The sequence below is a fragment of the Musa acuminata genome, chromosome BXJ1-3 (genome assembly GCF_036884655.1).
Source record: "Musa acuminata AAA Group cultivar baxijiao chromosome BXJ1-3, Cavendish_Baxijiao_AAA, whole genome shotgun sequence".
Classification (NCBI taxonomy): domain Eukaryota; kingdom Viridiplantae; phylum Streptophyta; class Magnoliopsida; order Zingiberales; family Musaceae; genus Musa; species Musa acuminata.
The window spans coordinates 2,669,959-2,691,768 of NC_088329.1; the positions used below are offsets into that span (position 1 = coordinate 2,669,959).

Here is a 21,810-nt window from a genome sequence, read left to right on the forward strand (position 1 = left end):
AGAAACATATGGTCATTCAAATTAAACCCCTTATGTCGCTTGAGTTTGGGGGTTTCGTTTAGGGTTTCAATGTCGGCGTTCCCTTTTCTTTCTTTTTTCGTTTCTTGTTTTCTGTCCATCTCACCTCTTCTTGCAGAAATGGGTTGAGGTGATCGAACAGTGTGTAGACGGGGGCTAAGTCTTCAGTTCTTTCGATTCATTGCTTTAGATTGGATTTCTTTAATGGGATTTCTTGAATTCGGTTGAGTTTCTTTTCCGTAGAATGCAGCTGAGGACATGATCGGTTCAATATATAGGGGGATCTATTGGTAGGGTTTGGTAGATGCATCAGAAGGCCAAATAGGAAATCACCTTTTGCAGCGGACGCCTTTTCTTGTCTTTGCAAGTACCGGGATAGGTGATCAAAGAGAGTTCATACCATTTGTCTTCCCTCGGTAACGAAGGTCGAGGACATTTTGGTGTTGCAGAGTCGTTCTTGAATATAATTCTCCTGTTGTGGTGTTACTCAAGCAATCTCTGATCTTCTTTAGGATCTTGGATATGAGTATCACCGAATTTTTAGTTGTTCATATGGATGGATTTATTTTTAATCCGTTTTCATATCTTCTCCCTTGATTCATAGTGTTCTTCTTGGAAACCACTATCAACACACATGTTACACAGTACATCATTGTTCTTAATGAGCTTCTTTCACAGTATATATGTCACCTCCCTAGTTTAAGGGATTGGTTGAATGAGTTAAACTGATTTTATTTATAATGTTTCATGACGCATATACCATCTCGAATTGGTTGGATAAAAATAATGGCAAGACTCGGAGAAACTTTTGAGCAATCTGTGTGAAGTGTTTATTCTACATAAATATTTTTATGGTAGGAATACCACACTGTTCTTGGACATGAACTAAAAAATGTTTATTCTACATAAACATTTTTAGATGCATTAACAAAGATGATAATTGCAACCACTACATAGTTTCTAAGAGTATTAGTGTATCTATTATCTCTCCTTTGGTTGCATAAGGCTGCTATTATTTCCTTGTAGCTTATATGTCTGTGTGAAATGTGTATTCTACATAAATATTTTTATGGTAGGAATACCAACCTATTCTTGGACATGAACTAAAAAATGTATTTGTGTATTAGTGTATCAATTATTGGACAAGAAACCACTACATAGTTTCTAAGAGTATTAGTGTATCTATTATCTCTCCTTTGGTTGCATAAGGCCTGCTATTCTTTCCTTGCAGCTTGTATGTCTGTGTGAAATGTTTATTCTACATAAATATTTTTATGGGGTAGGAATAGCAGGCCTTATGCAACCAAAGGAGAGATAATAGATACACTAATTCTCTTTAGAAAATCCTGACTTACAGAACTGGTAAGATTTTTATGAACTTAAAATCATAATTCCAAGGGACTCGGTGATAACAAATAATTTTGTGTTGTGATCCTGTTTTCATTTTTACATTTTCAGAATCAGTGGAAATATTGGGTTTGTTTGTCAGGCAATCAATCAGTGGCTTCCACATCTACATGACTTTCTTTCTGACTAGCTTCTATTTGCACCTCAACAAAAAAGCACACACATGTAAATAATTTTAATAACCCAAAAACTTTCACTTGGCATCGAGTAGAACTAAAAATACAACCGCAATGGAGACACAAATATCAGTCAGCGGTCGAAAAGACAATCACATCGAGTAGAAATATCAGCCCCCCGCATTAACTAACTCTTCATCTTTCGGATGGAAGTGAGGGACTTGAGAAGGGCTGGAGAGGGCCTCCTCAGCGTGTGCGTCAGGATGATCATAAGCGTCAACAGGGTGAGTGCCCCTGCTTGGTGTGCTGATGCCAGAGACACTGGAACATACGTGAGAAGCGTCGTGATCCCCAGCGTTACCTGCAACATTCATTTTACGTTGTAATTTTATTATACAAGTAACACTTGGTACTATTTTATGATGTGGAGAAACGAACTCACATTAAAAAATTAAGTGCTTTAATTTTTTAATGTGAGTAGATTGTAATGCATATAACACATTACAAGTAACATCTCACCAATACACAAGTAGATTGGAAAAACTACAGTTATGAAAAATATAATAGATGTTTACCTGGAGTGCTGCCATCCCCAAGGTACTTCCAATTAAAGATTGCACAGCTGGATGAATGTTCACTTTTCTTGCAGCAAACCACAATCCAACAACTGATGCAAGTGTTGCTGTTGCAAGGATACGATGATTGAGCTGCACAAGTCAGAAAACAGTATGCCCAATCGGTAAGTTGTGGCGACCGCCATTCATTTACCTTAGGGAGGGGCCAAGTTATTTACCTGAACCGTTGATGTATTCTCGAAAAAATTACGTATAAGTGGATCCATGTCAAAAATATCTTCCGGGATCCATGAATCACCCATTTTGGGAAATGTGTTATATGCATGTCCCTGTCATCATTCATTCAAAATAATTAATTACAGGCCGCCAATACTAGATTAATTGATGATGTTCACGTAGCCGAATACTCGTTACCGCATCATTGCCTGCTACGAAAGCTCCAGAGATGGCTGTCATGCCAACGAGGAGACTAACAGGAACAGCCCATTTCTGAACTCTAGCTGCTCCACGAATCCATTCTAATGTTCCACTTGGTGGTTCTGGCATAACTACAGATAATGCAGTCCACAGAATACCACAGTAAATAACAAATGCAGACGTAAGATGAGTTGCAAGACGATAGGGGCTAACCCTAGGCTGAACATACTCTGATGGAGGTTCCTACACAAATAAAAAGGAAGCGGAAAAAGAATCAACAGACTCTAGTTTTGATGCTTATATGGATTAAGGATGACTCATATTACCTCTAGTCCACTTTTGACCATCCACCAGCCAACTAGCCCTTGTGCACCACCAATTGCAAAAAGTGCCGAGAGTCTGAGTCCTAGTTGCCGGGTAATAAAACCCTTTGCAAGAAAGTACATAAATGGGAAGGCAAACACCATCCCCAAACCCCTCCCCCACATCCGGTGTGCATACTCCATCCAGTAAATGAATTTGAAATCTTCAAGAGTCATCCCTTTGTTCACTCTGCAAGAAGTTAATGATAACATTCTTCTATCAGCATAGACAACAAAGTGATACTGCATTCACTTTACAGATTAGAGTCTTGTAAAAAAAATTGTTCGAAAAATGTTCAAGTTACCTATCGTGAAGGGTACAAAGATATAGCATTCTAGTTCAAGTAAAAAAATTGAATCTTTACTTATATTCAAAGAGTTCCATGAAATCTTTACTTATATTCAACAGGAACCTATGAATTTAGACCTTTGAAAAATGTTTGATAAATTGAATGGCATACGCATTCGAATATTAGGACAAAACATTATTGTCAATAAACAAAGTTGCCTGGAGAAACGATTTAAGCTTCATTTGAAATCAATAGATGCCAAATGTTGATCTGCCATTTGAAGAAACAAAAACTTCCAGTAATCCACAGTAATTAAAGAGGTCAGAAATTTCGGAGAGCAAATGCAGCGTGCATGTAAATTAAAAATATGATATATATTAACCAGTCTTACCGCTTGTACTCTGGTGACTGCTGATACTTCTCAAATTCAAGCAACCACTGATCCTCAGACAAGGGAGGTAGTCCTCCAGTGAACTTCCAGTCAGTCATGGATAGACCAGAACGAGTGAGACGTGTCACACCACCTAGTACAACTAAACTAAACACCCAAGCAGCACAACCAAAAAGCCATATTCCAACCACCTTCTGAGCATGAGGTCCTTTAGTGACAAGCAATCTCAAACCTGAATTTGATAAATCCATTTTACTGGAACTTGCCAGTGGAATAGAGGTGGACATATTTCTTGAAGATTGCCCATATAGACTCTAAAAACAAAAGGCGCTACAAGCTATTAGGCATATTCAGATTGTTGAGCAATCTTAAGTAAGATTGTAAAGTAAAAAATGCGAGGGCATGCTCTCTCCAAGATAAAATTAGCTAGCCTTAAAAGGAAAATTACATCATCTCCAAAGAAATATGTCATCCACAGACAGAATAGCATATAATACTTGAGAAATAAGACATTCCGTAAGTACATACATCATAAAGATGATTGACAAACAGGCTTTATGTAGGCAAAGCAACAAGAACCGCTGGCAAAAGTAATGGTTAACAGACTAAGAAAGCCCATCATACCTCATATGCTTAAGCAACTACTCAAGAGTTCAGCTCAATTTAACAAAATGGTATATTTAATGTGATGAAGTCATACCAACAAAAGTAAAGCATTCTAATTTAAGAGCTAGTTTTATAAGAAAACAAAGAAAATATCAAGAAAGAAATTACAAATTAGTGCATTGATATTCTTTGCTTATAACACAGTCTTCGGGTTTACAAAGTCTTAGATTCCAGAGATCTTAGAAAGCAATACATGATGTACAATGACCTAACAACTTTCAAGTATGATCAACCAAAACAGAAGCCAGCACCACAACAATTTAAACTTGTCAAATAGATCTTGATGAAAGAAGGCACCTGAGTGTGACTAAAATGAGCAATATCTAATCATTGACTGATGGTGTAAACAATAAGCACTTCGCAGCTATCTAATGCAATGAATGATTGCTTGATCCAACTAAAGCCTACAGACTGAAAAATGATATAAATATTTCAAAAATGTTGCACCATGAAGTTGGAGCTTGAGGCATAAACTAAAGCACTAATTCAACCTCCTCATTCAGTAAAAGATAGTTTGTAACCATGGTGTAGAAATCTACACTATAGGAATTATAAATCTCAAAAACAAAATACCTTGGTCACATGAATGCTAATTCCTTTGCTTGAAATGAGACCCATCTTTGCAACTCTTCCTTTTTTCCCAACTAAAACCAGTTTTATTAAGTCCAATTCTATTTAAAACATCTGTTTCTCAAGCTGGTTCAACTTATTCTACTAGGGCAATGGGCTCATTCACGGATTTCTTTTCTCGCAGCAATTGGGGAATTCACTTCTCACAAAACTTGAAGTACTTTTTTGTATATCCAACTAGTCCATAATAAAAGACACATGAATCCATATGTTCTTTATAGGGATGTGCTCGTATTTATGAAAGACCATCAAGACACTTGCTGCATTTAGAATCAGATTTGTAGTAACTACCATATCTTTTGCTCTTGTCAGTCTTCCAGGGCACTCTCCTTTTGCCCATGTTATCCATTAGTGAGCTTCTCTCTCTCTATCTTTGAACACAAAAATACAAGACTCTTAATCTCTTCGCTTTCTTTAACCTCAACTTGGTATCTGTATCTAACTCAAAGACAGTCGAGCATAAGAATCACTAAACCAACAACTCTATCATAAATTATTCTCACGAATTATAACAAAGACCTGAAAGAAAACCCCAAATGTGGTTAGTTACAAGAAGATCATTATTATATGCCCATCACCAGATTCGCTCCATCCAGAATCGTAGATATGATCATGCTCTATTTTTGCTCACAATAATGGTGGGTCTCTCTTCCAGGGCGCTGCCCTTCCATCTCTGCTGTCCATCAAGAGTACCTTTTAGCCACACTCCATCAGACATATACATCTACACTCTCATTCTTCCTTTCGTGTTTTGTCTTATTCCTTATAGGTCAAGAAAATACAAAACCTTAAACCCTTCAAGAATCTTGACTCCATCATCTACAACTCAGAAGCATGCGACCACAAGGGACTGTCGAAACCCCAATTTTTCACAAGAAAGTTCAACTAATTAACAACGACTAAGACCTGAAGCAAACCCAAAAAGTAACACATCGTACGCAGGCAGTCGTTCAAGAACAGTGGTAATGGTTCTTGGACACCCCACGATTCTTCATTCAGTTACAAGTAGACATCGGGTACGGTAACTGATCAAGACTCTCGATCTAGGTCCTCAGTAACCCCAAGATTCTCAAGCTACAAGAAAACCCCAAGAATCATCGCTTAACGCAATTGACCGGCACAATGGACACGGTTCTCCACAATCAAGAACTCTCAACCAATAAAAGAAGACATCAAGGCAACGCGGATCGAACCTTGGGCATGGATTTGAACCCGTAGAACGAGGCGAATCTGGCAAGAAAGCCTTCTCGGTGAGATCCCGAACCGCCGAATCGCGGAGGGGGCGGAAGAGCGGGGGAGGAGGAGCCTCCATAAGGAACCCTGGGAGAAGAATTCTTGAGCTGGGAGATCAGAGTTGAGGCTTTGCCCCGCCGGATCAGACTTCCCAATCGCCCCCCTGTCATCTCTCCCCAAACGCCTACAGTCTCTTGAACCCACGGCACAGCGAAAAAAACGGCCAGAGGAAGAGAGGGGATGCGGCTTTTATACCGAAGCAAGCCTTCGATTGCCGACTTAATCATCCGATTAGTGAGAACAGATCTGGTCCGTTCACCTTAAGCAGGGTTATGATAGGACATTATATATATATATATACACGATTTTTTGTATATACTCCTCTCAATTGAACTTTATCATATATGACTTATTACGTGGGTGAGGAAGAATAATGTTGAGGGCATGGAATTATAGTAGTGTCATTATTCACTTTAATTAGGGAACATAACTTGATAGCAAAACTTGATGATCGGTTAAATAGTTCATAAAATATATATAATGACATGCAAAACGCAACCGAAAGTTCTTCCAAGAATAGAGTAATTATATTGATCACTACGTCACGGCAAAAAATAACCCTCAAACCAACCCTCTCTTCCTCCTCTTTTTTTTTGGGCTTTTGCTTGTTCATTTCTTTACACAGCCTTTAGCTACAAATCAATTCCTACCGTACTAGTAAACATTCACATACCTCAAGAATCACCGACCTCGGCGTAGATCACTTGCAGCTCATAAGTACAGAATTTATAACGTGCATTACTAGAAGCATATTAGTAACGTCAGAGGCACTCGTCGTGGGAAGTGATCTTTGGTGGGCAAGGATGTTGTAAACCTGCTCGAGGATTGGCTGTATGTATGAAGTGATCATTGGATCTGTTGGGTTGATTACTAAGGCCACGTCTGTCATCCAACTCACTTTCCTTGACGCCTCAGTGCCGATGTCGCATGCTAGCTGCTGCAGAAGGGCTAGCAGAACTCCTTGACTTAAAGGAAGTGGTACGGTGTAACAAATAGCACGCAAATCGACCTGAAACAAAAATGATGCCAAGATAAACATAGTGAACAGCTCGTTGGCATATCAGCATAAGAAGTGGAACAAAACGCACTGCTTGAGAATCATGAAAACTCCATTAAACCTGAAGGCAAATAGATGGATCCATCTTTCATCGCCAGCGATTTTTCAGATGCGTGTAAACAACATACCTGTGTGCATAGCCAGGACACGATGGATACATCGCTTCTTTGTAGAGCAATTGCGAAAGCTTCCTCGTACTTGCATTCGGATATTAATCTTGAGAGTTCCTTTTTTGGATCCAGAGGTGCCTCGACCTGCTGAACAGACAAAGCCTGCTACAAATGAGCATTCAAAGATATTATCCTCATAACCAAGGCATGATCTTATGTGCGTAGGAAGATATACCACATGCTGGAATCTAATGTTTACCATCTCAGGAAGACCGGGCATGGGTGCACCAGTCTGCTGCATAGAAATTGGATTTGCCGCTTTTGTGTTTCCTGCAGCGACTAGAGCTACTAGCTTCCGCTGGCCGTCAATCAATTCAGTAGTAAGATTTTGGGTGATTGATGAAGTGGAATTAATGGCATCCTGTATATACAGAACAAAGGGTTGACAATGAAGAATAGTCTCTGCCATAAACACGGGACAATATAGTACAGGATAACCACCAAAACCCCACATGTTAGGCACGTACCCTCAGAGTAAGTGCTAAGGGAGTATATGCTGCCTCAAGCTGTTGTTGAGCAGCAGCAGTATGTTCATTCATTCCTTTCTGAAATGCACTGTCTACTTGCTCAAACATTGTTTTGCAAGATTTCTCAAATGCAGGAACCACTGAGGACTCCACACAAGACCTTAAAGCATCCTGCATGTCGAGGTACAAGGAAAGCAACTTTTAGACTGAATCTAGATGACATTCATTGAAAAAAAAAAATTCTCAGAAAAAAATGGGAAAGAAACGTCAGTGGCAGATAAACATGCAAAACAAGCCAACAGCTCTCTGAATATTACAGAAATAAGTAGTGTTTGTTCTGAAGATGAGTTCAACATTTGCTAGAAGAAAGAATTTACCAATTTAACCAAAAAGAAATCCTTTTCGCACCTGAAGAACTTGCTTTCCAGATGTTTGAAACTGTGTTTGGATTTGCCTAGACATTGTAGCTTCGAGCTTTGCAGTAATAGATTTCTCCAATTGATTCACTGCCTTGTCACCAACTCCTTTCTATGAGCAAGACACAACGCATGGATAAGGGCACATATTAAAGCCAAGGGGTCCATGTCTCAGAAAAAGTTGAGAAATTTCAGACTTTATCCCTTGGAAACTTGAAATCTGATATGTTCGAAGTTATTATTCCTTAAGATTAAATTCAAAAAATGGAATGTAAAAAAGGGAACCTGAAATAACTCAGTGATAACTGAAGAAATAACTGGTGTAATTGCCCGTGCGACAGTAGGCCCTACTGCAGAAATTTCCTTCTTCAATGTCCTCTCCAACATGACAGGCAAATCCCTGTTCATGACGTTGGTGATCAGATTCGTTAGCTGCTGCATCTTGTCCTTTGCAACCCGCTCATGTTTCCAATTTTCCTCTTGAAAATGAGCCCATCGAACATCTGCATTTTCCTTGATAGCTTTTTCCATGCACCCTCCTAATGCCGTCTCCAATCTTTTGCCTTCATTCACGATAGGAGCGGCCAACATTACACCCATTTGCTTCTGCATTTCCTTTTGCATGTTCATGAGCTGCAAAGAATCATCGCTATGGTGAGTTAATGATATAAAAGAATGGCAAAAGAACACAAATTGATTTCACCATATGGAGAGTAACAATATGTGAAACTTATTTAACAGCAAACATAAAGCCCTAGTCATTCATGATTCAAGACATTCCTTCTATAATGAAGTATAGATATCAATCAAGACTAACCCGACCAAGATATTTTTAAAAACATCAACCCAGTATGAGAAATTAGAGGAAAAATGGAAGTTAACAAAGGAACCCAATATAGATATATACTGAATGAAGGAACAAAATTTATCATAAACATAAATAACAAAACCGGATTGTAAAGCCAAAGAATTGCATAAGCTATACACAAGTACCAATCCTTCCTCAAAATCAGTAACAGCTGATGTTATCATCTTGCACTTCAACTATAATCAAACGGAGATGGAAAGAAACTATCGAGTTGCCAAAGATGTGCACTAAGAATATGTACACAAAACTGAATCAACCAGCACAAGAAGTCACTATAGACACAATAAATGGACACTAATGGGATGCATAAATGGTTAATATATTGGTTTCCAGAAAAGATAAATATCACTTCACATTTTGGCATGATGGGGAACAACAAAATTGAACTGAGTTTTCAATAGCTTTGACAACTTCAGACATAAATAAATAATTTATTATATCAAAACTAAACAAATCATAAAGAAAGGAGGGGGAGGCTAGGCTTTTCTAATCATGTAAAGATTACCATTTTGGACATGCATTTACTTTAGGATTGACCTTGCAGAGAGCACATTATTCAGTTACTTTTAACATTTAAGATACTCATATTACCTTCTGGGCAGAAGATGTATATACAGGCTTTAATATGCTTACCAAACTTCTAGCAGTGGCCACTCAACCCATGAATGCTGATATATCTGTATGTACTATGTTCCTTTTTAATAGTTTAATTAATCGCATAAGAAAGCTAGGCCATGAGGTTTCAGAAAAGAAAAAGTATAAACATGTAGCAGGCATAAAACGCTGCGATATACACCGAGTTATAACAACAGAAGCTAAATACTAACAAAATCTTAAACCTTCCAAAAATATGTTACATGGCAAATATCTTGCTCCATGCTCAATATCAATCTTAATTTCCTGGTCACATACTAATGACATACTTTATTTTAAGAATAAAATTAAACCATGATAAAACTTTCAGGTGAAGAAACATCCTTTACACCAAACGAAAAGAACAAAATTATCATTGACCATGTTTGACACAGTACCATGTGAAGCTTACTTCACAAAACAAAGTTCAAATTTTGACCTACGAGCAGCTAAAAAAAAATGCAAACCTGGTTCAGTGTTTCCTGTAGAGCAAGAATCTGAGGAATGACAGCATCGGTTGAAGGAACCACAGAGCTTCTCTCTGGTTCATTTAAAGAATCATTAGAGTCAAAAGGACTCAAAGAAGGGGATGAAAGGTCAGTCATATGGTGCTGTTTTCCTTTTTGCTTCTTCCCTTTAGCAACTGAAAGAGATTGAGGTATGGCAGTCACATCAGATTCTTTTTCAGGCATATCCCTCTTCTTGTATTCAACATCTACCTTGAGAGTACTGGGAGGCTGATCCATTGTCTCAGCAGTGTCATCAACCAGGCAAGATTCTCTCATAGTGCAAGTTTCTAGCACCATGGAACTCTCATGGTCCACCCCTAATGTTGCTTCTAAAGTTTGGAAGGGTCTCTCTTTATCCTCAATGGTAACAGCTTGTGGCACTTTATGAGTATCAAAATCCTCTTTCTGACCTGATCGCCCCTTGCCTGCAACTTTTACTTCCACCTCTTGACTCTTGATATTATTATTTATGATTGTATCTAGAACCTGAACTTTCTGACCTAATGGGACTTGAATGACATGGCTAATGTCTGAGGAACTTATGACACCTAATAGGATTTCTGAAGGAGTAATTAAGTGTGTTGTGTTTCCATTAAGCTTAAGCAACAAGAGAGGATTCAACACCTTAGAAGGATCATTTGGTCCAGATAAAGGATCATCCTTTCTCAAGTTATCATTTGTGGAAGGCATATCAGGTGCAGTTGCCACAAGAGAATCCACTCTCCTGTCAACTGAATAATCAAAAACAGGATGGTCCACAACATTGTTAACAAGTGGTGATCCATGTTCAGCTTTACGTGGACCACTCAGACCAGCTAATCGTCCTGCAAGGTCTAGATTCACAGGAACAGAAGAAGAGACATATTGAACATCAATATCTTTCTCAGCAAGTGGAGGAACATCTGTCTTGGCTTCAGGTTTTGATGTGGACAATTCAGGTACTTTCATGACCTCAGAAGAAACTGAATCTGTAGAATATGGGGCTGATGATGCACCTCTAGTACTGCTAACCGAAAGCTGTTCTCTTGGTGAAGCATTTATTGCTGAAGGAGTATTGACAGGAGGCCCATGAAATGCCTCTAACTCGTAGAGTGTTTCCGAGCTAGGAGTCTTAAAAGCATGATATAAAGGATTTTCTGCCAAACGAGCATTAGCAGTTGGTGGTGGTAAACACTGGTTCAGCTCCATCGCATACTGTTGAATAGCCTGCGTCTGCACACAGTAGATCTGAACCACTTGTTCCCCATCAGCGAGGAAATCATTTGTACCAGTGAGACTCAAAATAGGCATTGTGACAGTAAAATCTGCTATGTAGTCCATGTGTGTGGAAGCTGGGCATGGGCCATAGTCTACATGCACAGCATATATAGCATTCTTCTTAGCATTTGCAATAACTATCAGATTTGCTTGAGGTAAGACTACAATCTGGTTGAAAAATGCCTCCTCAAGATGAGGTTCTAAGGAACTTCTCAAGTCCAAGGTCTGAGTGCACTGCCAAGATTCAGAATCACCAGGCAAGAGCCAACCTTCTTCACTGGTAGAAGCCCATAGTTTCACTTCCCGATTCAATGGGCCCTGCAACAGAAAATTTTAACCAACTTACAGATAACTATGGTGCGACAAAGTGCTAACATTGCCAAACAATAAAGCAATGTAGAAACACTTCAGTCAAAAACCATCAACTGCAAGACAAGAAATAATATAACTGCAATCACCATATATACCTAAACTTAAATTTGAACTTATTAAAGAAGACAACACATCAAAGACTATATGCAGCCTCAGAACATATGAAAAGAGGCACAAGGAACCATACTGCAGTGACAAGATTGATGTGATCGGGACGGTGTGGTGATGCCATAAATGCAACTGAATTAACAGGTTCACCATCATGTGGCCTCAACATAGCAAGGGGCACTGCTTTGCGATCTTCCCAGATCTTTACCTGTATGAAAAAAGACAGCAGTACCAGTTCATAAAAAAGAAAGATTAGGTGACTAAATTGCAGATAGAACACAAGAATGTTTGATTTACAACCTCACAATTTATCTTTGATTTTCAACTTCAAAAGCTTCTAAACAACATCCTACCCTTTCCCACTGAGAATGATAGGAAAATAAAGACTGGAAAAGAAAATAAAAGCTAAAAAAGCAAACAGGATGATATCTTATGAGTAGGCTTCAAAAAGATGAATACCCCTCACGGTTTGATGTTTCTGTTTATAGCATCTGATCCACAAAATTCAACAAGTGGTTCTTTTATAAGATAGAATGTTCATATCTCAGACAAAGTTTATTGCTAAAGGAAGTGACAAAATAAATAGTGGAATAGTTGTAAATAGGACAGTCTAGACCTAAGACCTCATACACACATTACAGAAACTTAAATAACATAAAATCAAAGAAATTTAGCTTAAAAATAGATTTTCAATGAAAAATGAGAAACTGAACTATTATACAGATGAATAAAATGTCAAAAATCAAAGGAGTTATAAAGATAGAGAAAACACATATGGACTAACCACCACCTTTATTTCCCATCTTTCGAGGCACATTTTATTTCCGGCATACATTATATTGCTAGAACATCTTGGCTACCAATTAGAAGTTGCATCTTCACAAAATAAACAATGGTAGAATTTCTAATTCTATTTCCCAGCAACAAACACAACAAGAGGTAATGTCCCAATCTATTTGGAATCTGCTGGAAACTCTATCTACCATGCAGCCCACTTGACTATATAATTATCATGTGAAACAAAGAAAAAGTAACAGCAAAAAGCTCTTACAAGTAAAATTCTAATGACAATTCTCTGTAGTTGCCACATAAGTTCCTTATTAGTTTGCAATTATCAATAGAATTAAATAGTGATAACTACAAACCGTGCCATCTTTTGATGCTGACACTAATCGGGTTATCATCCACTGGGATATGGACAAATCTGTTACATCTCCATCATGTTTACCGACAAGTTGGATCCCATCAATTAGCTTCTCAGCAGGACATTTGAGAGGTTCCTCTGCTGAAAATTCTTTTCCTCTTCCAATTCTGATCAAATCAATTTTTAATACACGATTTCCGATTCCAACAAACAAAAATTCCTGCAAAAAAGATCTCACAAAAGTTAAAAGTATGAGATTCATACGAAAAACTTGTCAAACAAATTTTAAATAAAAAATTGAAAGATGCAACCATATAACCATGAATTAAACAGGAAAAAAAAGAAAGGATTATAAATTAAAGTCCACATAGAGTAAGCACCAACAATTCACGACATATTTATTCTTAAAAGTTGAACTTACTTGCTTGTGAGAGTGCCAACAGATCCGTGGATGATAAGACTCTCCATTTCCTACAATCTGAACAGCAATTATTTTTTTTTCGGTTATCTGTGGCTTATTTTCCTCATCAGGAACTTCATCAATCTTCCATACAAAAACCCTTCCATCAATGCTTGCACTGTGATAAAGCAAATTAGCATACTGAGAGATGAACAAGAACAGAGATAAGTAAAAATAAAGAACAGTAGTGTACCTTGCCAAAAGGTGAACATCTTCAGCAAAGAAAGTCATATCCGTAACTCTCTGGAGCAAAAATCAAATAAATTTGAAGTATTGATCAAACCATAATAGCAGTTAGGAGTTCTGACTTATCATACCTCCGCTCAATGCAATATAACTAAACTACGTTCAGAAGAAAAAAACATCACAGGGGAATATAGAACAACTTGGTCAAGGGGTTACTTTTACAAACAGAACAAACCACTCTTCAATGACACGTAAAAATGTAGGTGTTTCATTAACAGCCTTCGTTACAGGAATGTCTGACAAAAAACTGTTCCAATAGAGAACATGTACACAATAAAATAGATCATAGGAAAAAGAAAAATCATGAACCTAAAGTGTTAATAAACGTAAGTGTATAAACTTACAGGTAAAGAGGTTTTTTTTTTTTAGTGGGGTACATCGACTATGCCATATTTAAATGCCTGTCGCAAACACATTCATGACCATATGGGTACAAAAGCTAATAAATCCACTTAAAGGTCAAGTAGTCCATCAAGGGCTGCCATACCCAATGGGGTACACAAAGCCCCCTGTGGAGGGCATCAGAAGCTCACAAGGGGTAATAAACGTGCATTTCGTAAGAATAATTTATTAAGTACACTGGGGATCAACCTCATAACCACTTATTTATAACACAGGATACCTTCCAGCCGATCTAAACAAGGTCGATTGAACATATAGATCATTATGCCTGCAAGTTCCATGTACCACAGTGCAGTAAACCATTCCAACCCCCACAGACAACCATCATCATCCAGTTAAATTTAATCAGAATCAACTAATAAACTAAAGAGCATTTTAAGCCTCCATGAGAATAACTAAAGACCTACTATTTTTGGACTACTTATTCTATACCATACTTTGACCTATTTTAGCTGCTCATAGTGTGTAAGCACAGTGCTAACAACATGCCATGAGTAAGGCCAGCTAAGCAAGTTTTTTCTAATCCAACAACCTCTATTTTGGAGTTTCACTATAGTTTTTACATCTTGAATCATGACAAATGTAGTTTTCGGATTGTTGTTCGATTGGAACAATGTAGTGTTTTAGTGCTTTATGGATGGTTAAATCAATTTACTTCGATGTATTAGCAGTGATATTTTGAATATAAAATAAGATGAAACTCATGCATTGTCTATTTTTTATTTAAATGATTTTTCTCCTTGATTATATTTTTTATAATTTTTATATTGACGAGAGTCTTACTTGCTCGTGCGAGCGCTTAGAGCCTCGAGCATTTTAAAAGCTTGACACTTTTTAGCGCCTAGCGCCTTTGATAACACTATCCCCAAGTTTCAACAATCAAAATTAACAATATTATTTCAAGGCATCTATCAAAATAACCAACAAAATAAATATACTAATATTTGCATCAAACAAAAAAAAATAATCATAGTTGTCTATCGGACATCTTCCACGTTGGGTTTATTATCTTAGAAATAATAACACCAATTTGACCTTGCAAGCACCTGACCGGTATCATTTGCACATACCAGATATAGACAATAGTTTGAGGTAATTATGACAAACAAAATTAACTGGCACCGTCAGTTTGAAATATTTGACAATTAGGCCACCAACCATATGCTTCATATCAGGACAACCTTTACAATGGCATTTCCTTTGGTGAAATTAGTTCTTGCAGTAGTGAAAGGAAGATGTTGCAAATAACTATTACTTCATTTTTCCTTGATTATTTTCTTTTATTCCAGCCTGCATTCATGATAATAATTGCAAAACCTTTAGTGACAGGAATAAAGAATAATTTACATGAATGCTAAAAGCTCAACTTGAATCTTCATTGTAGAAAAACAAGAATTTATATTACTCTCAAGCTAAATCATGATTTCCTATTTGGTTTTAACTCGATTTCGTAGTAGCATTCTTAAAAATCATCGAATGATGATTCCAACAAAAAAAACAAAGCAACAAAATTGAATAATTATGTCAATGGCATGAATGAATAAAGTTCTCCAAGTTTGCTATTTGAATCACCGTAAATTACTATCAATCATGGTTTCATCTAAATTATTGAAAACATGATATTTCAGTCATCTATTGACTAAGTTAAAAACAATAAATCAGTGACCGGATAGACATTACGAGAAACTGAATCAGAAGTTTCGAGCAAGATCAACCTGAGAGTGCCCCTTGAGCAGGGATCGCAATGCTGTGTTAATGTTGAGCACCCGAATGGCCCCAAGCTTGAGACCGTAGCATATATACGTTCGGTTGACAGCAATCTGACGGCCCAAAACAAGGCCCGGATCTGATGTGTACTTGGTAATCGGCGTGACCTCGAGCTGTGGTGGCTGCGACTCGCCCAGCAATCTAGAGTCCACATCGTACGCACACGTGTGTCCGCCTCCCAGTAGCCGTCCCCGAGGTTGCTTGCTGCTCGGCAACCTCGCCGGCACCGGCTGAACGACCGCCAGCGTGAAGGGGGCGGAACGCAGGGCGACCGCGTTTGCGGGAGGCGACAACTCCAACGGCATGGTCGAAGGGGCCGGCATCGAGACGGCGGATTCGAACTGGGAGGTAGGAGGATTCAGCAGCGCCATGAGGCGGGCGCCGGGGTTGTTGTTGGAGATAGGGTTAGGGCTGGTGCTGGGGACGGAATTAGGGTTGGGGGGATGAGTGCCGGCGGCGGCGTGGGCAATGGCGGGCCGGTGGAGGGTGTCCTGGGGGTAGAGGAGGAAGGGGTGGCGGTGGAACGGAGAGGTGGTGGGAGGGTAGGAGAACGCACCATGAGGCGGCGGAGAGGGGTACGACGGCGGAGGGGGAGGGTAGGAGGAAGGCTGGGGGAACGGCGACGGGCCGGTGATAGGGTTAGCATTGGGAGGCCTGAAGAGGTTGGGGTTCCCCGCGGGGGACGCCATCGGCGGACGCGGCTTCCGAGGTCCAGGGACGATGGCTGGGATTCCGTCGGCGGAGTGGCACTACCGTGCGCAACGCCGGGGCGGCGTAGGTGAAGCGATCCGAAGCGGGGGACTGCGAAGGAAGAGGGGAGGGAACGGAGGTGGGGAGCGAATAGAGGAAGGGAGAGGAGTACGAAATGAGAAGTCATTTACTGCACATGCAAACATCCATAAAAATAAAAATAAAATCTCAAAATTACCCTCGAAATTTGATTTTTTATTTTATTTTATTATATTAATAAATAAAATAAAATAAATAATCTAATTTAATGTCGATAATTAACTCTAAAATAAATATAGAAGCTGAGAATATAGGAGACGAATGCTGATCTTCCATGCCAACATACTGGACATCCCAATAGTGTTTAGGGGGATCACGTTGATGTTGACTCGGACTGCTTTTCCTGTTTTAAGAGTCTATAAGTGAAAAGGTAAGCACGAGTATTAAGAGAAGAAAGAGATCGGCTGGCAATCCGAGCCTTCATTCTTCTTCTCCTCGATGGAGTTCGCACTCAATTTGAAGTCTACATTTGTCTAGAAGGTGGATGCCAGGGAGCTCTCAACGTAATGTTCATGGTTTGAATTGGTTGCACCTCCGACACCGAACAATCAATCATTCATGCACATGGAGTCGGAGTCCATCCATCCATCCATCCATCCATCATCTGCAAATAAAATGGATGGTATGGTAAAGCTACTTACGATGAAGCTAATGATGACTGATTCGCCACTTGCGTAATAGTACAAAATAGGACAAAAGATGATTATTTTCTGCCGGCATGAGTAAGTATGGCACCAAAAATTCATTTTCCATCCCAACAACTCGCTGTGAGTAGTATCATCGGAGTGAATAGGAAGCAGCACATTAGTCAGCATCGGCCACTGTCTCGGTCAATGGAGCGGATGTCGTAGGACAGACACTTCGAGGCTGCTGTTATGAAGACAGAGATGGAGAAGTTTTCATATCGAGGAGAGACATTTGCGCCTTGTCCTCCTCCGGCTGTTGCGTCGAACAACTGTTGTGCACAGGAGCAAACATTAAAGCGGACGCCGGTCACATCGTTGGGCATTTGTAGCTTGCTCATGTGAGCTTCCTCCTGGCAGTCTTTCTTGTCTCCAACATAGTTAATGGAAATAATTCTAATTTTTGTATGCTTTTGGATGGTAGATTTACTTGGGCAAATGGATCATGCAGTCCCAATATTCTTCCTGTGTCTATTTGTCCAAAGTGATCGACCCATGATTTTTCCTAAAAATGAGTGCTTGACCGACAGACAATCTGTACTGACCAAACCAAAGCCTGACTCGGCATGCTGGTTCGAAAAATGTCAGACTTCACGTCCAGTGATTTTGACCGAATCAGATGTTGTGTACATCGTATCATATCATTTGGGTGATGACAAAGGAGAAAAACTTACCCAGCCATGCAAAGTATGTTCAGGTGTAATATGCAAGAATCTCATCGACTACAACAAATCCAAAGAAATCGAACTCCAAACAATTAAAGGACGTACACGACGCACCAGTTAATGATACAGAAGGATTGTACAACATTTACCGTACACCGCATGGACGGACACAGGAAGAAACATTTAATAGCACGAACAACATTATTAGGAGGAGGAGGACGAGGAGGAGGAGGAGGAGATCAACTACAGCAGCCACCGGCTTGTGAAGAGGAGCCGTCCCTTCCACCTGACGGCCCAGGAATTCCTCCATATCCAACTTTGATTCCATTAGACTACAAAAAACAAACAAACAAAAAATTCATGATAAGATAGTTTAAAGTTCCAAAACGAAAGATTTTATCTCTATGATAGGAAGGAAATTACAGCGACCACAAATACATAATCCTAAGTTCACTGGGGACCGAGGCAATGTAGTTAACTTCAAGCTTCTCCAAAGTACTGTTATTGCCAATACTCTATTTAATACAAAGGAAGAACTTCCTATAAAAGCTTCGGAAACAAAAATGAAGATCAAAAGACCAGGACCCCATGAGGAATCCCGACCCTGGTATCCTTGGCTCACTTTTAATATAACAAACCACCTCCCTTGTGATCCACAATCATATTCTTACACAAAAAAGAACAATTGTGGTTCATGAAAAGATTGCTCCCTTGTGATTTAGGTGCTTGGAATTTGAGTTGTGCAAAACAGTCTCTTTGATCATAGACAACTGATTGCAGATATCATGCTTCCCTAACCCTACATTAGTGGGAGCTTTGTATAATGATCTCCCTCGCCTTTCTTATTCTATAGCACAAAGCACAAACAAAACCCAACAGGTTCTCAGTAATTACAAAACGGTCCCCTCATCGATTTTGGGTGCTTTGATTTGTGTTACAGAATATCTCAGTACTATATAGTCAGATCTTACCTCATTTGATACATCAAAGACACCATCCTGAATTTTCTTGTATATCATTGCAGCAGTTCTAGTGAAAGCCTGATCAGAGAAATAAGCAAGTCCATGAAGTAAATAGATGTATGAAAATTCATAAAGTACAAAAGCAAATTGATGTGGAGAAATAAATACGCTGGTTCACCTCCTCAACATTCTGCGCTGTCTTGGCAGACGCCTCCATGAAGATCAATCCATGCTCTTTGGCAAACTGTTCGCCTTCCTCAGTGCTCACAGCTCTTCTGTGAGCCAAGTCACACTTGTTGCCGATCAGCATAATTGTCATATTAGGATTGGTGTGCTGCCTTGCATCTTCCAGCCAACTAGCGAGATGATTGAATGTCTCCCTCCTGACAATCAATTGAAAGAATAAACAGTATAAGCACCAAAAGAAACTATAAATCATCAGCTCCATGGAATTACTACCTGGTGATGTCATACACAAGAAGCGCACCAGCAGCACCTCTATAATAGGATCTCGTAATTGATCTAAAAGATTCCTGGCCAGCCTGCAAATAGTTGATGACACAGATACCACTTCACATACGCCACACAAATCAACAAATGAATGGAAATAGTCTATTATCACTAAAAGCAATACAATATAATACTCTCAATAACATTTACAAATATAAAACCTTTATAGATGAAATGCAGATGTAAAATACAAGATGATACTCAACACTTCCATATTATAGTGAACGAATAATTCAAACTCTTAACAAAAACATATACATATATATAACCTTGTAAACTAATACAGGTAACTATTATACTAATCATGTAAAGTATCTCGAAAAGGAACCACTTTGATATCTGTAGGAGAGAAACCATGATAGGCACATCAACTTTCAGAAAGGCACAACAATATCTCAACATTCCCATGAAGGTACCACTACGTCCTTGGCAACATCATTTACTGACTAAAAGAAATTATACCTAAAATTGGATTTGCACTAATTCACTGAAACAGAAACAGAGAGAATAGAAACTAACTGTATCCCATATCTGCAACTTAATGGGCTTGCTGTCAAGAGTAATCATTCTAGCTCCAAATTCAACACCGATAGTCAAGTCATGCACAGGTTGGAAGCGTTTGTCAGTAAACTGCAAAAGGAGACATGATTTCCCCACTCCTGCAAAGATGTAAACATTAAAATGTTATAATAGAATTTATTTTGTGATGGGCATGTTCTAGTTTGCTAGTACCTAGCAAATACAAAAAACAATAGAAAACACTGATGTCCTTGAAAGATAATAGTTTATTGATGATGCCAACAACAAAGGTCAACCCTTCACCATCCTCAACAAAAAAAGAGGATAAATAAATTGGCATGGAGCACCCATCTAATTTCGTTCACTTCAGGCATAGCTATAAACATAGAGAATTGAACTGGAAATATGACAAAAAATTAAAAAGCTCGATTGACATGATCGAATCCAATAAAATTGACAATGCCTACAAGCGCCTAACTCAACAAAATGCATGCTGGATCTTTCAGACAGTTCGAATCATTTTGATAGTAATCAGTTTAATCTGTTCTACTAAAAAGTTGTGCAGCTCAAGTCGGTGTAGACCTACTCTTAATATACTCTATTTTAGTTCAGTTTCCATTTCCGCATTACTAGTTGTTCAAATACTGGCCACTTGATTGGTCCCGTAGAAACATAACATCACTAAAAGCTCATGTAAACGCATAGGGACCGAAAAAAAAAAAAAGGGAAAAGAACAATTAGTTACAATAGATCTAATCCGTACTTGCTGAATCTAGGATAAATCTAGTATAAACCCTTCTTCATCAATCATCGTGAACGATAAGAAACTATAAATTTGACAAATTTGCTGATAACAAATAGCAAAAGACATTATGTAAATCTGCCATGACATTTCTTTTAACGGTAGCGCATAACATGAGATGGTAAATCTGCATCATTTCGATAAGAACAAAAACAAATGAATATTGATTCAAAAAGGCGATTTGCACCCCTGTCCTCCATGTCCCCGCATGAGCCATCATACTACAAGTCCACAAGAATCAAGGAGGCGTCAACAATTCAAAAAATCTAAACACGATCACATCACCAACCACTCCCTAACCGCATACAACAATAGCGATACAGCAGACTAGAAACAATTCAAAACTTTAGTTGGAAACCCGATCCCGAAACCGATTAGCCACCTTTCTTTCCTCCCCAACACTAGCTCGACAAATCCCCAACGAAAATCGAAGAGACCAACCTCCGGACAACTGAACAATAGTAAACCTAGGAAGAAGCTGAAGAACTTACCTGTGTCGCCGATGATGATGTACTTGAAGAGGTAAGCGTACGACATGGTTCACCAGAGCCACAGCCACCCAATCCCAAGACCTCCTTCGACAATCGAGAAGAAGAACGAAAGGAACCCTAGAAAACAAATCGAAGCGAAAGCAACAGAGGAGAGACCAGGAGACGATGAATCGAGTTGGGGGAGGGCGGTGGGCTTCCCTTTCTGGTTTCTAATTATTAGTAATTAAAAAAGGAAAATCTTTTTTTAATTATTAATAATTCAACAAGGGCGGCGGGTTTGCCTTCGTCATGTACCCACGAGCCTACCTGCCTTGTGAATGGAGGGAGTAGAACATCACGTAGGACCCG

General features: G+C 39.0%; 3 protein-coding genes across 6 annotated transcripts; all 3 read right to left on the minus strand.

The window, feature by feature from the left end:
- Positions 1 to 1,585: 1,585 nt before the first annotated feature.
- On the minus strand, positions 1,586 to 6,322 carry LOC135616681 (heme A synthase COX15-like). The gene is made up of 7 exons (XM_065116131.1): positions 6,066 to 6,322; positions 3,577 to 3,890; positions 2,860 to 3,085; positions 2,531 to 2,776; positions 2,335 to 2,445; positions 2,117 to 2,248; positions 1,586 to 1,902 (listed from the first exon to the last, which is right to left on the minus strand). The coding sequence occupies exons 1-7, from the start codon at positions 6,273 to 6,275 to the stop codon at positions 1,729 to 1,731; spliced, it is 1,413 nt and encodes a 470-aa protein (XP_064972203.1). The 5' UTR covers positions 6,276 to 6,322; the 3' UTR covers positions 1,586 to 1,728.
- A 291-nt stretch (positions 6,323 to 6,613) lies between these two features.
- LOC135616686 (enhancer of mRNA-decapping protein 4-like) lies at positions 6,614 to 16,918 on the minus strand. Of its 4 annotated transcripts, none has more exons than XM_065116160.1 (12): positions 15,990 to 16,918; positions 13,820 to 13,869; positions 13,588 to 13,744; positions 13,168 to 13,386; positions 12,102 to 12,230; positions 10,244 to 11,860; positions 8,561 to 8,908; positions 8,268 to 8,387; positions 7,860 to 8,030; positions 7,592 to 7,753; positions 7,351 to 7,476; positions 6,614 to 7,174 (listed from the first exon to the last, which is right to left on the minus strand). In XM_065116160.1, exons 1-12 carry the CDS (start codon positions 16,728 to 16,730, stop codon positions 6,866 to 6,868), a joined length of 4,149 nt encoding a protein of 1,382 aa, XP_064972232.1. In that variant the 5' UTR covers positions 16,731 to 16,918; the 3' UTR covers positions 6,614 to 6,865. The 4 variants fall into 4 exon arrangements, with proteins under 4 accessions (XP_064972232.1, XP_064972226.1, XP_064972220.1 ...); XM_065116154.1 differs by having other exon boundaries at positions 7,351 to 7,479; XM_065116148.1 differs by having other exon boundaries at positions 7,351 to 7,494.
- A 1,276-nt stretch (positions 16,919 to 18,194) lies between these two features.
- Positions 18,195 to 21,668, minus strand: LOC135616695 (ras-related protein RABB1c-like). Its single transcript, XM_065116169.1, has 6 exons — positions 21,463 to 21,668; positions 20,170 to 20,309; positions 19,600 to 19,682; positions 19,319 to 19,523; positions 19,150 to 19,218; positions 18,195 to 18,510 (listed from the first exon to the last, which is right to left on the minus strand). Exons 1-6 carry the CDS (start codon positions 21,506 to 21,508, stop codon positions 18,418 to 18,420), a joined length of 636 nt encoding a protein of 211 aa, XP_064972241.1. The 5' UTR covers positions 21,509 to 21,668; the 3' UTR covers positions 18,195 to 18,417.
- Between the last annotated feature and the right edge of the window lie 142 nt (positions 21,669 to 21,810).

Coding starts and splice junctions, on each gene's coding strand:
- LOC135616686 (XM_065116141.1), bottom strand. CDS start 16,730: ATGGCGTCCCCCGCGGGGAACCCCAACCTCTTCAGGCCTCCCAATGCT. Junction 12,231..13,167: donor CAGCATCAAAAGATGGCACG/GTTTGTAGTTAT, acceptor TTTTTCATACAG/GTAAAGATCTGGGAAGATCG. Junction 8,388..8,560: donor TTATCACTGAGTTATTTCAG/GTTCCCTTTTTT, acceptor TCTTGCTCATAG/AAAGGAGTTGGTGACAAGGC.
- LOC135616695 (XM_065116169.1), bottom strand. CDS start 21,508: ATGTCGTACGCTTACCTCTTCAAGTACATCATCATCGGCGACACAG. Junction 20,310..21,462: donor CATCATCATCGGCGACACAG/GTAAGTTCTTCA, acceptor ACATCTTTGCAG/GAGTGGGGAAATCATGTCTC. Junction 19,524..19,599: donor CTTGTGTATGACATCACCAG/GTAGTAATTCCA, acceptor ATTGATTGTCAG/GAGGGAGACATTCAATCATC.
- LOC135616681 (XM_065116131.1), bottom strand. CDS start 6,275: ATGACAGGGGGGCGATTGGGAAGTCTGATCCGGCGGGGCAAAGCCTCA. Junction 2,777..2,859: donor TGGTCAAAAGTGGACTAGAG/GTAATATGAGTC, acceptor TTATTTGTGTAG/GAACCTCCATCAGAGTATGT. Junction 1,903..2,116: donor TGGGGATGGCAGCACTCCAG/GTAAACATCTAT, acceptor TGAATGTTGCAG/GTAACGCTGGGGATCACGAC.